The sequence below is a fragment of the Strix aluco genome, chromosome 6 (genome assembly GCF_031877795.1).
Source record: "Strix aluco isolate bStrAlu1 chromosome 6, bStrAlu1.hap1, whole genome shotgun sequence".
NCBI classification, from domain to species: domain Eukaryota; kingdom Metazoa; phylum Chordata; class Aves; order Strigiformes; family Strigidae; genus Strix; species Strix aluco.
In genome coordinates, this window is record NC_133936.1 from 12,728,659 (window position 1) to 12,743,397 (window position 14,739).

The 14,739-nt window shown below is 39.5% G+C and overlaps 1 protein-coding gene across 7 annotated transcripts in view; it reads left to right on the forward strand.

The window, feature by feature from the left end:
• MYLK (myosin light chain kinase) overlaps positions 1-14,266 on the forward strand; it is a 218,425-nt gene extending 204,159 nt beyond the window's left edge. For all 7 annotated transcript variants that reach the window (XM_074828720.1, XM_074828716.1, XM_074828721.1 and 4 more), the window contains 5 exons: positions 6,723-6,875; positions 7,896-8,019; positions 9,239-9,368; positions 10,237-10,356; positions 12,126-14,266. In XM_074828720.1, the coding sequence (XP_074684821.1) occupies positions 6,723-6,875; positions 7,896-8,019; positions 9,239-9,368; positions 10,237-10,356; positions 12,126-12,373 (775 nt within the window). In that variant the 3' untranslated portion in view covers positions 12,374-14,266. The remainder of the gene's footprint in view (positions 1-6,722; positions 6,876-7,895; positions 8,020-9,238; positions 9,369-10,236; positions 10,357-12,125) is intronic.
• The last annotated feature ends 473 nt before the right edge of the window (positions 14,267-14,739 follow it).

A 14,739-nucleotide genomic window follows, 5' to 3' on the forward strand; every position in this document is an offset into this window, starting at 1 on the left:
CCAGTTTATTTACAGGACCTTTATTTTCCATTCACTTCCAGCATTTTTTCTAGATCTTGAAAGCTCGTTTGGATCATTCTGTAGTTCAAATAATGTAGACCACACAGGCAGTATTCAGATGACAAATGCATTTATTTCTCTAGCTTCTGAGGACTCCTGAGTTACAGAGCACTGGAAGAGCGGCATGGAGAGCCCAGGCTGCCTGCACAGCAATGGAAAACCCAAGTTACATCAATGTTGCAGTGCCCCCTAGAGGCCTTTTACACGTTAAGGAACAAAACGTGAACCACATGTTACACACACATTTGGGGAGTTTAACGTCTTTTGCTGCCATTTGTTATCAAAGTATATGATGAGGCTTTGTGTGTTTACAGTATAAGCAGTGACGTGTCAGACAACCGAGGCAAAAATCGGTGATAGCAGCTGTGTGTGCTCCTAAGGCATGCACCCAGGGTTGCTGCTCCAATGCGGTCTGTGCTGGAGAACACCGTTGTTATCCATGTAGACAAGGAAAGGGAGCAGGTGAAACAGATGGAGAAAAGGTGAAATGCTTGCCAAAGACCAGTCTTCCAGCAGTGGCAGAACTGCTTCTTCCCAGTTTCTCTGTGCCACCAGAAGCAAGATATTTGGATGCTGTAATGTTCAGCTGATGGGATTGGGGTGGTGTTCCACTTGATTCAGATGACCTGATATGCCTTGTGAAATATATTATAAAATAACTTGTTTGATAAGGTGTCTTTAAACTCATTTAATTCTTCATGAGGGGAAAATTACATTACCCAAATGCAATGAAAATCTTCTTTTTGATGCATAGCTATTGCCACAATAATGACTAACAGTAATAATCAGCTTTTGTCTTTCTTGCCAGAAGAATAAAGTAATAGAAGCTAGGGAAGACCTGTGAGTCATCGCTTGGACTTTCCCTCTCCACCCCAGAGTGACAGGCTCACAATCTGTCTTCACTTCTTAAGGCCCAGCTATTTTTGCAGACTCACAACTATGAGCCATTATCCAAAATGGACTATCACATCATCATTACAGAATGCAAATAAAAGTCATTGAGAATTGCATCTCTCTTTAGTTGTAGCTCTGCTTTCCTGTTTTGATTATAAGCTCAGAACTGCCAAATCTCATGCACGAAGTATAAGACTCACTCATCTCGTGTGTGCCTCACACTCCATCACTGTGCTTGTAACTTAGCATTTGCATCCCCTCTCCCCATGACATGGTGAGTGGGGCCATGAAGGAAGAGGCGAGTGCTGCAGCAGCACTGCACTTAAGGGCAGTTCTGCTACAGGCAGCTGATGGCCAGAAGCTGCTGTGTCCATTGTATGTCCTAAGTGAAGCAACAGGGAGCATGCTATTGCATGACTCGACATAACAGCTCTTTTAAGGTAGGATTCTAGAGTGTTGAGAGACCTGTAACCTGCCTAGAAAGAGACTGGGTTTCCACTTTGCCCTGTACAACAACGAATACACACCAGGTTTAGCAAAGTGCTGCAGAAGAGATCCCTGTGGGTGAAGGGTCTTCCCTGCAGCACAATAAATGGGTGGGATGTAATCTCAGGTAGGGTACAGCGTGACAGAGCTCCTCCAAAACACTGCAGCAAAACCTCTTTCCTAGGCTTCTGCTGCGCAGGCATAAGTACAGATACCGCACTCTCTGTTGGGATGCTGCATCTGCCTTCCTTATGGCATGACTGACTTAATTCCATCCTACAGCTCATGGGTTCCCTTTCCACATTTCTAAGCTACACATTAAATCCTTTTAATCTTTCTGGATAACTTATTCAGTCCTGTCTCTTCATCAGTCTTTGTTCTTCCTTAAATTTCCCTGTTTGTATTCTCCACCTCATGTTTTTTATCTTCCACTTTTATCTTGTTCTCCATCCTGTTCTACATCACAGTACTGTCCCACATACTTAAGTTGATCTATGGCCTTTGAAGTAACAGGCCACAAATATTATAGCTTGTGTATATCATCTCCATTTATGTCTATTTCAGTGTTTCTTTTTACATTTGCAATAACCTTTATCTAATGAAGGTTAAACCTTCTGAATTCTTTCCAGCTCTTTCTGTCCCATTTATTCTTCTGGGCATTGCTGAATTTGTTTGGGTTTTTTTTCTATTTCTAGTTCTTTTCTGACGATCCATTTGGATAGTCAGTGTTTCCAATATTTAGTAATCTGAAACAATTTCTAAATTCTATTTTTATTTCAAACCAAATTTCAGTCTAAGATTTCAGCACTGCACATACGTACATTGAAAGCAGATAGCCCTTTGCCTTCTGTCACCATAGAATCTGACTAGTTTCAGCGAGGAATTGGCTGTGGCTGATTCAAACCTTGGCTTGCTTTCCATTAATTCATCTTGCTTTATCAGTGCCAGGCAGTATATATCTTTTCAGAGTAGTTGATCTCTGTTGATTAATAATTTTTTAACATACTATATTTTAGGCTGTTTTTTAATATCAGATTTGATCTTGCTGTATACTCTTTTCCTTCAGCACCTTCCTAATAACACACACCCTGATTCTTCAAACATTCCCTTTCCTTTTTGGCTATTGTGTTATTCATCACTGCTATTATTCCTCCCTTGTTTGGTAGTTTAGGTTGGTTGAAAGATCTTTTGACATCATTCATCTTTTGGGTGTGCTGACTTGGGACTTTGATAAGGCAAGACACGCTGCTGACTTACACTTGGCTCCATGTTGTGTTAAAAATTTAAGCCTTGTTAATTTAAAGATGAGCGAGCACTCCTTGTTCTTTCAATAAAGCAAGTTAGGAGGGCTTTAATGTCATGACTGTACTGCTCAAAAGAAAATGAATTATTTGTTCAGCGGCACTAGCAAATTGTGATTCCTCATTAATCCACTGGGCATGTGAAACAAGGATGAGAACAGAGTAACACCCTTGCTTCAGCAATCAGCTGTCTTCCTTCATGTGGGTTCAGTGGTCTGTTTCCTCCTTGAGATGACTGGTGTGGGTGTCAGCCCTCAGCTAAGGAAAAGGTGGTTTTGTGCAGTGAATGTGTGTCCCTTCCAAAGTAGCCTGAGACTATTTATTTATTTCACTTGTAAAAGAGTTAAATTACTACATGATCTCCAGGGTGCAGGCATTATCATGAGCTTATTTGACGTGACCTGCACAGGTTTATCAGAAGCAGATAGTACTCTTCATGCTGAGATCTGTTACTTCTTTTTCCCTGCTAATGCAATGCAAAGACTGTAAGGAGGAGCTCAGTGTAATCAGCCCAGATCGGTTGCTGCTGCAAGTACTGCTTGCAGAGGAATGCTCAGAGTCATGACTTTTTGAGACATGCAGCAAACTCATCCTTCCTGGATTAGAGGCAGTCTTAATGCAAAGATTTCCAAGTGAAATGCTTTGGGGTTTGTTACACAGACAGTGAGACCAGCGACCACACCGGACCCTTTTGATCTTAATGTTTCTAAATCTGCACTCAGAGCTTTGTTGGAACAGACCAATAAATGTTAAGGAACTTCTAGAGGATAAAATATTTTTCTTCTTTATTTAGAAGTGGAAACTGTGAAAGATTTTCTAAACAAATGGTTCTTAACATGCCAGGAAGATGCCTGGTTAAGTAGCTGGAAAAATGTTTTCAGTAAACAACTTGGTGCTTGTCTAATAGTAACTTTGCATGTAAGCTCAGTATTAATTTTCTGGAGTGGTAGCTCATCTTTATCACTTAGCTTCAGCATTCCAAAAAGAAATTGTTTCCATAATCTGTCAAAAGATTTGCTGGGCCATTATGACTTTAAATGGCTATTAAGAAATGAACAACCAAGACTTAGGTCAATGAAATCTATGCTAAAGATAAGAATTTCGGGTTATGATCTATATTAGTTGCTGGATTTTGTTTTCTGACTATAAACATGGATCCAGCTCTCCTTACAAATATTTCCACGACATGCAACTGATTCACAGTGCAAAACTGTAGTAGAGAGAGGAGATTATTTTAGCCCTATAAATTTGCAAGAGCACATTCAGAAATACGAAAATAGCTTCATTGAAAGGTTTGAATGGGTACTGTTACACTGGTGTTTGGAAATTACAAAGTGAGTGGAGGCTTAACCAATACCCACGTGGTAATCTACCAAATGCATGGGGTGAGTCAATCCTACCACAGCATTTAAGATTTTTTCTGATAATTCTGTCATACAATTCTTTAAAAAAAAAAAAAAAAAAAAAAGCCAACCAAAACAACCAAAGGGGTTTTTTTCTCTCTAATCTCCTCCTATTTATCCTCATCCCTCAAAAGCTGTGTGTGACATGCAGTATGCCTTTGCCCAGAAAGCTAGATGTCTTTATAAGCACTGCCTCTCATGGCAGTGTGGAGCAGTGGTGTTTCCACATGAAGCAATGTCTCTGTACCTGAGCAGTCTTTTTAGCATAGAAATACTCTCTCAGTACTGCAGCTTTAATTTCTGGAAATAGGCCAAAATATTATCTAATGTAGCACAAGAGCTGCACAATACTATTTGTGGTAATACTATGCAGAGGTCACCTTTGCCATCCTTCGATCAAGTATTGAAGGGAAATGGGATTGTTATTGCTCTGGCTGCCCAAGGGTGTCCTCTGGAATCTTATGAGATGATGAGAAGACGTGCATGTCCTACATTGACAGCGAACTAAGAAATACTTCACAGACCCTTCATTTGTATAAAATGTGAGCCTTTTTAACAGCCACTGAATTGGCTGAGAGATTATTGCACTTTACTACACAGTCAAAAAAGAGACAACTTAGCAATCAGAATCTGGCACCCAGAATTTAAAACTGCAGTCTGGATAAGATTTTTTCACTTTCTAGAACATAATAGAGAACAATGATATTGTCATAAATAGGAAAATGCTTAAATATCTGAGTGGAGATAGGTTTAAGGCCCTGCAGGAGTGCTTTTCTGATTCCGGGACAGAGATTTTGCTTCAACAATTTACCTGGCTGTGACAGCTCAAGTGCATGAGGGCGGAACAGAGTCACTGTGCCGCAGCTGTGTCAGCTCCCCAGTGCTATCAGGCATAAACCTTGTCCCTTCCAGTAAAGTAAGTGTCAGAGAATAGTCGTAGTAAAGTTGTTTTATGTGAGCATTTTTTGGTACATTAATCTTTCAGCTTTCTGTAACTCATGCCTATTATGTGTTCATAATGCCACCGTATACATTTATAAAGTCATGCTTCACTGTTGCATTTGAATACATCCCCTATAATGGCAAGTAAGACAGCAAATACCTTCTGTTCTGTTTTACCTCTTTCTGCCTGAGAAGAAACAAACCTTTTATCTTCATCTCATATATTATTACTAGTGAATTTCTAAAGTATACACATAAGATTCTAGACTCTGCTGTACTGCACACAACTTCCAGAAATGGTAAAAGATTTAGTATCTGCTTTGTCTGAGGCTTCAAAGAGTGTATGCTTCTGCTTTCCTTATAGAAGAAAAATCCCTAGGAACAAATTCTAAATCAGATTTTTAATGTAATTAGTAACAAAAGAGTAGCAAAGTAACTTTGAAGGAGGAGATTATACTAATAATATTAATCTAGTAGCTCACTTTATTTGATCCCAATCTCTTTTTCTACCAGTCTGTGATATCCAGTAGCATCAAAATATTCATATAATATTTTCAGAACCCTAATAAGTTCCACTTACTTTTCCATATTTTAAAAAAAAATGTACTACTGCTGAAATGTAACTGATCGTGGTAACTGGTTAACATGATTGTACAGAGAAAGCAAATAAAGCCTGTAAAATTTCACGAAGAATAGGTTATTATGTAAATTGCATGCCAGGAAGAAGACCTGGGAAACTGAGTAATTTGTAGTTCTGAGGAATAAGCAACCTTTCACCTGAAAGATTTTACTGAAAGGGTGATATATACAGGAATCAAAAGTATCTGGATGCACAAAGGTACAGTATAATAAAGGACAATGCTCAACTGGAGAAAGATACTCTGCAAAAATGACACCATGATGTTCTGTAATTGCCCTTCACTGGCAATTTATCAGTTATATTGACTAAAAAGCCTTGTAAGCTCAACCTAGGTTATAAAAGAGAAGTACTTCCATTTCATGCAACATGATGATTGAGAACATAAAGACCAAATTACTTTTGGATGCATCTGCATAATTCTACAGCCTGCAGTGATGTAGCACTGTTTTATCTGGCTACATAATTCAGGGTGGTTTTGTTTACAAAATAACCCTGTGGATTTCATTATTTCGTGATGAATCTTTCTTCTTGGGCTCTCTCTGCAGGAATAAATGGAATAAAATGTACAAAAAAACTTGGTTTGACAGTAAAGGCAGCAAAATCACTCTGAAAGCACCAGGAAGGGGGGGGAAAAAAAAAAAAAGCTATTCAACTGAATTTGGTGTGAAAATTGCAGTGTTATTTTGCAGAACTAGACAAGTCATTTCACAAACTAGTATGCTCCACTTTCATCTAATTCTAGTTCTGTCCTCAAAAATGTCTTGGGAAAAGAGAAAGAAACAGCAAAAATTTTCCTTCCAGTTTTGCAGTCAAAATTCTGGTTTCTTTCCCATAAGACCATCTGTAATTAGCTTTGAGTCCTTTTTTTTTTTTTTTTAAGGGTGCTTTTACTGATAAAGATCTGCAGAGCATAGGAGATGCCACACACGATTTTAGTTTGTTCCTCTGATAATTTGCAAATTGACACAGCTTGTTTTGTGTCTATTTTATCCCCAGGGTCAGCGGACTTTCTCCTTTCATGGGAGACAATGACAACGAAACCCTAGCCAATGTTACCTCAGCAACGTGGGACTTCGATGATGAGGCTTTTGATGAAATCTCTGATGATGCCAAGGACTTTATCAGCAATCTACTAAAGAAAGATATGAAGTAAAGCTGTTGGACTTGATACACTTTCTATGTTTGCATTTAGCTGAACTTGTCATTCTTGTTTCCCCACTGTGAACCTCCACTTCCACGGGGGCACCTCTGACAATACTTTATAAGGAGCTCTGTGTGCCATGCAGCTCTGGTTTATTTTATGAGCAGGGTGCAAGGTCTGAAAGGAGTGATTTCTTTTAATCACCTGCTCATTCTGCTTTTTCTTTCCCTTGGGCAAGACGCACCCTGAGGTTTTGTGTGGCTACTCTTTATCTTCACGGTTGTGTGATACATATTCCTGCATGACATGTTGTGCCTTGATCTGAATAGGTTGCAATTTTGCCAGATTTATTTCCATGTGTTGCTTTTAAGTGCAGTACCTCTGAGTAGGCAGCTTTCCCGTAAATCTAGTAATGGGGCAAGAAAAAAAAAATCAGAGTTGGAAGCCCTGTTTATAGCAGACTGAACAAACCGGGGAAGGAAAACTTAATTCTTCCAATGAGTTTGCGATCGGATGGATGGAGAACAGAGGGTTATTTATCTGTGCACCCTGAACAAAGTGAAGAATGGGTGTGGCTTGATTAGAGATTTGGACAGTTCTGTTTTGTTAAATGTTCAGTGCTGCAGGGAAGAAGGGTGTTAAGTGGTGGGAAAAGGGAAATCTCTGTAATCGAAGAAAAGGAGATCTGGGACAGGGTTCTGCCAGCATGAGGTAGCTGAATCATTGCCATTGTGGCTCTGCTGTATGCATTCCATGCCTAAAACATATGGCTTTTCCTGCTTTGTTTTATAATGTTTTATTAACACTTAAAAATGCACAGTTTCCTCTCAAAAAAAACCCTACAGAAATTGTGAAAATGAGTTTAAGAAGTAAGCACGGCTGGGAAAGCAGTGCCATGTGATCTATGTTGCTAAATTTAGGAAACAGAAAAATCATCTCTCAGAAAAGAAAGGGCAAAATAATGTTAAAGCAGGTAGGTTCAACTATGTTTAATGGCAACACTGACTAGTCTTTTTATATAAAAACAGGAGTCGCTTAAATTGTACTCAATGTCTTCAGCATCCTTGGCTGCAAAAAGACACCAAAACCATGGAAGCCAAAAAACTTTCCAAAGATAGGATGAAGAAATATATGGCCAGAAGAAAATGGCAGGTAATGAAGAGAACATAGAATTGGGCTAGTTATCCTAATAAGTCTCTTTATTGCTAATGTTTATGATTCTGAGAAACGTGTCATGCCAGGTGGTTTCTGCAGCTGGTGAAAACTCCAGTGTGGCCAGAGTATGAATGCAGTAAAGCAGGTTTGGTTTCTACTGGCGAGCAGTAGGAGGGTGCACGGCTGCATATATGTAACACATGATGATTCCATTTCAGGCTACTAAAAGGCGCATGAGTTCGAGTACAGTTTTTCCTATTCTTTTGGGGGTGTGACCATCTCTCCTCCCTGCCCTCTCCATGCCACAGAGGGCTGGGGCATTATGTTATCCTTAACAAACCTGAACAGCTAGGGAAAAGCTTCTCCGCCTGGCCTCTCCAAAATACCCCATTTTGTGGTAGTTTCATTCTCCTAAGCCAGCAGTTCTGTCCTGTTGGAGCACCAAGCTTCTCATGGATTTGGTCAGATTGGCTTAATAATTTTCTTTGATGTGTTTGGTCTCCATATCTTCTTTTTTCTTAATGCTGGAACTGTTGTAGCAGGTCCATCTGTGCCGTTCTGATAGCTGGGGGCGTTGATGTATAAACTCCTGGATCCAGACTTCTGAGTAACCTACAAAATATTCATTTATGTAAATCTACCTTATATTTCCTCTTACGTTCTACTGTACATGTTTCTGAGGAGCTCATGCAAGCTGTACAAAAATGCAAGTGTCCATACTAGAGGCAACATAGTCTGAGCATATTTTAGTATCCTGGCGGTTGATTCTTGAGCTTGTCAGAGGTCTGCTTCCATCATGCAGACAGTACTTTCTCATTCATTTCATATTAGCTGGTTATTCATCCTCGATGAAACTCAGTCCAGCCCATATGTCTATTGAGAGAGCCATCCGCCACCAGAGTTAAGTTCCAGTTAAACAGGACATAGCTTTTTCGCTGGCCCTCCTCTCACACAGTGCTTTTTATCCGCAGCTAACAGAGACATTCATTTAGGTATGAGTTCATCACGGGAAGTTTATATCTGCAACTAAATTTGGTAATTCAGTCCAGCCTGCTCTGTCTCTCCTAAAACAACAGAGCTATATATAAGCAGTTTGTCCAACAATTCCAGCGAGGTTTGCAGAGATCCCAGATAATTTGTCCGAAGTACGATTGTTACAGAAAATCACATGCCTGTTGGATTGGATTGATCAGAAGCCTTTTATGTTATGTCTTAGAAAACAGGCCATGCTGTCCGAGCAATAGGAAGACTGTCGTCCATGGCAATGATTTCTGGTATGAGTGGGAGGAAGGCCTCTGGGAGCTCGCCTACCAGCCCTATAAATGCAGACAAAGTAGAGAATGAAGGTAAGGAATTTTGCTGCACCGTATTTTCACCCCTCTGTGAATCAATCTTACTAAAACTTTTAGCAAAATGCTAGAGACCAATCACGGAGTTGGTTATTCCTGCTCTCTCTGTTTTTATCTTCTTTTTAAAAAAGAAATCTATCAAAAATTCATTGTTCTCATATTGTTCTGCTACTCAAAATGCCCCAGCATAAATATGGGCAGTAAACTCTTCTCTTTTTAAAGCCAAAAAATTAAGGCAGATTTGTCAGCTGCACTTTCTATCAGTTTGGGAATGCATGTTTATACAAAGATTACAGTGATGTATTGCCTTCTCATGCAAGCGAGCCAGCAATAAAGTATTAACACTTGCTGTAACCAAGACATGTACTCTGCATTAACCATGCTCCTCAGACAGGGGCATTTAAGAAAAAAAAATAAATGCGTCCACATTATTCCCCTACGTCCCCATTTGAAATGTGGATTTGTGGAGTGCGACAATCAGAGGTGCAGATGTTTGACACTTCTGAAAATCAAGTCATTTTGACATACCTACACAGACTGTGGGCCTGACACAAGATGAACCAGTTTACCCCTCTGACCAGCAAAAGTTCAGGTTTGGTTAGAAACAAATTCAAGGGGAAAATAAAGATGATTTGTAGCGTGGTGGCCTGCATGTTGATTTCATTCTATTTATGGCCCGAATCTTTGTCCAGCTGCAAAAGATTGGCACAAAACTAAGCAGCTAACATCCTCCCTGTCCCATTAGCCTTACAGAATTAAGTGAAATAAAAGATGCTTTCATTACCATCTGGTAATTAAAAATTAAAATGCATCATTTAAGAACATGGCCTGTAAAATAATTAACTATCTCTTCACTCTCCTTTAGATGCTTTCCTTGAAGAAGTGGCTGAAGAAAAGCCCCATGTAAAGCCATATTTTACTAAAACAATCCTTGACATAGAGGTTGTGGAAGGAAGTGCTGCTAGATTTGACTGCAAAATTGAAGGTACTTTGAATTAGCATATCTCTTTCTTTCTTTCCTTCCTTGCCAGCTTTCTACATTGTGCTATTGTTTAACTTTTCAATTTATTTTCTGTATTGTTGTTGACTTGGTGCCATTTTGCTTTACCAATATCTGCATGTCACAGCATGAATGTGTTGCAATAACAGAAATTATCTGAAGCTGCACGGGCTTGTTCTGTGCTTGCCATAGAACAGAAGACTCCAAGAGTCAGTGTGTGAATCACTAATTCAGAAGAGCAAGTGGGAACAGTGAGATGATTTTTGAGGGTAGAAACAGTAAAAACAAGATGCAATGTAGTACCATAAATTGCAAGAGTACACTCAGAGACTGCTAACCAGAAACCAAGAATAAGTAAGAAGTCACTTGTCTGAAATAACAGACAAGTTTCAGGTGACCTCAAGATAACTTTAAGACATGGATACATTGTATTAAAGGCAAAGAAGTCCCTAACAGTGTATTTGCATGAGAACTAATGATAGTATCATTGTTCTGGTTACAAAAGTCACATCTAGAAAAAACTGTACTGTTGTTTGGTTTTTTTAACTTACAAGTTCAAGAAAGAAAACTCAGACTGGAATATGCAGATAGAAAGAATAAGTTTATGAAAAGGCACTTAAGGAGCTTGGGCTTGGTCAGGCTAACAGTCTGAAGGCCAAGACCACTAGCACTTCTACTGCAAAGAGATTGAAGCTTCTGTATCACAGCTGATGGAAATTAGAAATCAGGAAGAGCTGTTAAAACAAAATGGATAGAGTCGGTACCATACTGCATGTGTTCAATTTAGACAATTTCTAATCTTAAAATGAGGTTCAGAAACTGCTTCATTGACCTTCTGCTTATTTGTTTCTGTGCTCCTAATCTCTTTCACTGCCTGTGTTTTCCACCTCACAGCGGAGATGTGAGGATGGATTATTGCTGCTGATGGGTGCTCAGCATGAGGGGTATGTGCATAAGTACTGCATGGAATAAAATGGATGTACCACAGCTGATGTTCCAAACTTCCCAGTGTGTTGCCGTAATGTTCGTTGGGTATTAGGGATTCCTGCACTTTATTTCTGCTCAGTGGGAAGTGATCCTCCCATCACAGTCCAGAATTTGGCTGAGACAACAAGCCTTCAATTTGTTATAGCAGCCAAGAGTACTGTATAAGGGATTGTTCTTCAGCATGTATTGTACAGCCCTGCTCTGAATGCTTCTAGTGTGGCAGAGCCATTTGCTTCACAAAAGGTTCCAAAACTCCTGTTGAGATGCATAATCAAAATGCTTTTCTTAGACTCCCTCACTTATCCTAACAAACACAAATAGGAAATGGTAGTGCCACGGTCACCATACAGAACAGGCTGGTGTGTATGGAGCAGATTAGGAGGAGGAAGGTTCAGGATAGCCGCAACAAAGCAACCTGAGAAGGATATTAAATTGTAGTTGTAGCCCCAAACATCTTACCCTTGAAATTCTAAATCGTGGTGTTGGGAACTGTGGTTTCCACAAAAGCTGCAATGCAAGGTATCTAGGAATCTAGTGAGTACCTCAGTGATCACTTTCAATTTTTTGCTATTCATAATAAAGTTGTTTCAGGTAAATGAAAGTAAAAAAGCCTCACATCATCTATGTTTATTTTAAAGAGAATTCAATGAAATATTTGTATATTGTATATTGGCATGTCCATACAGACAGGGAATTAGAACTTAAAGTAATTACAGAGTAGTTAATACTCATTCACTGCAATTGCTGTTCTCTCTCCACTATTGCAGGCTATCCTGACCCTGAGGTAATGTGGTACAAAGATGATCAGCCTGTCAAGGAGTCCCGTCACTTCCAGATAGATTATGATGAGGATGGGAACTGTTCTTTGACTATTTCTGAAGTATGTGGGGACGATGATGCCAAATACACCTGCAAAGCTGTTAACAGCCTTGGGGAAGCTACGTGCACCGCAGAACTCCTTGTGGAAACAATGGGAAAAGAAGGAGAAGATGAAGATGAGGAGGAAGAAGAATGAAAGAAGGCTCAAATGAAAAAAAAAAGAAAAAATATATTTAAAGACTCTCCTTATAAGGCTCAGAAAACCAAGTTATCAAAAGCACCTTGTGCGATACATAGGTCTTTGGGGGGTTGCTTTTTCAGCATGATCAGTTGATACCTGTTTGCTTTATCTATGGGCATTAATTCAAATCAGCAGGCAATTTTAAGTTGCTAGCATGATTGGATTTACTTTAAACAAGTCATTAACTAAGTTGCCCAGTCTATTTTTAAAGTCAAATGTATGGAAAACAAGTCTACAGTTATATTCTGAATGTCTTAAGGAAAAACAGTCTATTTACTGAGCTCATTGCTCTATACCATCACTTTCCTCAGCCAAAACTGCAGCTAAGTTGGCTCCCCAAGATCTACTTTACAAGGAATTGTTTGCCAGACACACAGTGAATATCTCCAGTCCTAAGAAACAGGCTGCTCCCTGAGCAGTATCTTCTATAAGGGAAGGTCTGACACAGTCAGCATTCCAATTTGCATGTTGGTATTGTTCATTTTTCATTTGTTTTAAACAGAATTTCACAGTCCTAACTTCAAACACATTTACTGCCCTTTCTCAGTGTGCTGTTAGTGCTACTGTAATACTGGCTAAAGTTAAACATCCAGGTGGTTTCCTGAGACACTTCTGATCTTGCTTCTAACCAGCTGATCACACCTTGTCACCTTTCCCTTATAGAACCTGTCACTTCAGTGCAGTTACAGCTGCCTACGTAAGAAAAAGACTGAAAACACAAAGGCTGAGAATAGTTTCTGTTGTTCTGGTCAGTCTAATAATGATCTATGATTCATATACATGCTGTTGTGAAAAAACAGGTTATTGCACAGTGACTTCTATGTGAAGTGTGTGAATGGAATCCCAGGTTAGTTGAAATTTTACCTGCATCTATTTGGCGACTGCGAAACAGATTTCAACTGATGATAAGATGGAAACTCCCACAGATTTTTGGAGTAGCAAAAAGATAGTAGCCTGGATTACAAATTCCTTTATACTTAGCAGTTTCCAAAGAATCTTAACCTATATAGGACCTATTTCTACCTTATGAGCTTTACTGTCTTGTTTTTGTCTTGAACCTGCACCAGTAAGGCTGGGTTTTTTTTAAAAATGCAGAAAACCAAAACAAAACAAAAAAATCCAAACCCCGGGTTTTTTTCTCAGAAGTGGTTAATGCACTCAGACTTAGTAACTTTGCTTTCCTTTCACAGTATTGGCACTTTTTAATTGTCGTTGTTGTTGTTCAGAGGTAATATCAGAGACTGCAAGGTGATATGCATAATCCAGAACCAGTGTGTCTTATATCTATCATTCCAAAAGTGATTTTTTTTCTTTTCCATCTTTTGTGTGCAAAGTGCAACGATTTGCATTTCAAAGATTACCTCTTTTAAAAAAAACATTACCTTAAATTCGCACCATTAAGTAGTCAGTGTACTTTAATACAGGTGTGTACAATATCAGCCTTAGGTTGTTTGATATTACTTAGTTGTGTATGTGTTTCATATGATTTGCTCTTCTACATTCAAAGCTCAACTAATGTGGATGACACAATGGTTTTTAACTGCTTTACTCTTTGTTGCTAAGTTCAGATTGCCAGCATGTCTTTTCCTTTTCAATTGATAAAAACCTGTTATACTAAACACAGTATTGCCACAGTTCCTTATACAGAAAGGTTTTGAGTCTGATTTAGAGCATACAGTGCTTTTCTCACGATTTTTTAAATGTTTTAGGCAACAACGGGGTGTATTTTGTACCTTAATTAAATATATGCTAATGTTCTCCCAGTTTGTTAAACCATCAGAATTGCAAAGATGAGAACGCTACGGCTGTAGTTACTCACAGTTCCTAAATAAATAATACCACAAAGCATGCTCCGTGTATACTCTGTTGCAGGTGTCACTGCGTCCACGTTGGCTAAGCGTGTCAGTAGCAGCGTCTTCTCCTGCTCTGTCCCGAGAGCTGCTGGGCACGCGGGTGGGTGAGGATGAGGTGGCAGCAGCAAAACCTCCCTGACCTCTGTGGTGCTGCGACACTTGTCCCGCCCGGCCAGCGCAGGCTCGTGCGGTGCAGAGGCTGCGCTGCCCCAACGCCTCCAGCCTCATCACATCCTTCACAATGAGCAGAAGTGTAAATGTGGATGGGGCACCATGACAGCTGCCTTTTTCTGTTACAGTTGAGAATTCCCTTACGGTGGGGAAACATGTAGTTCAGAAAGACCATAAGAGCAAGAGAGAAAGAATTCAGGGAAGTCTAAATGTAGATGTGTACTTAGACCAATGTTCCTAAAAACTGTAAAGATGAAGATATTTAGCAAACATGCTTGCGCTGCCTTTAAGCATACT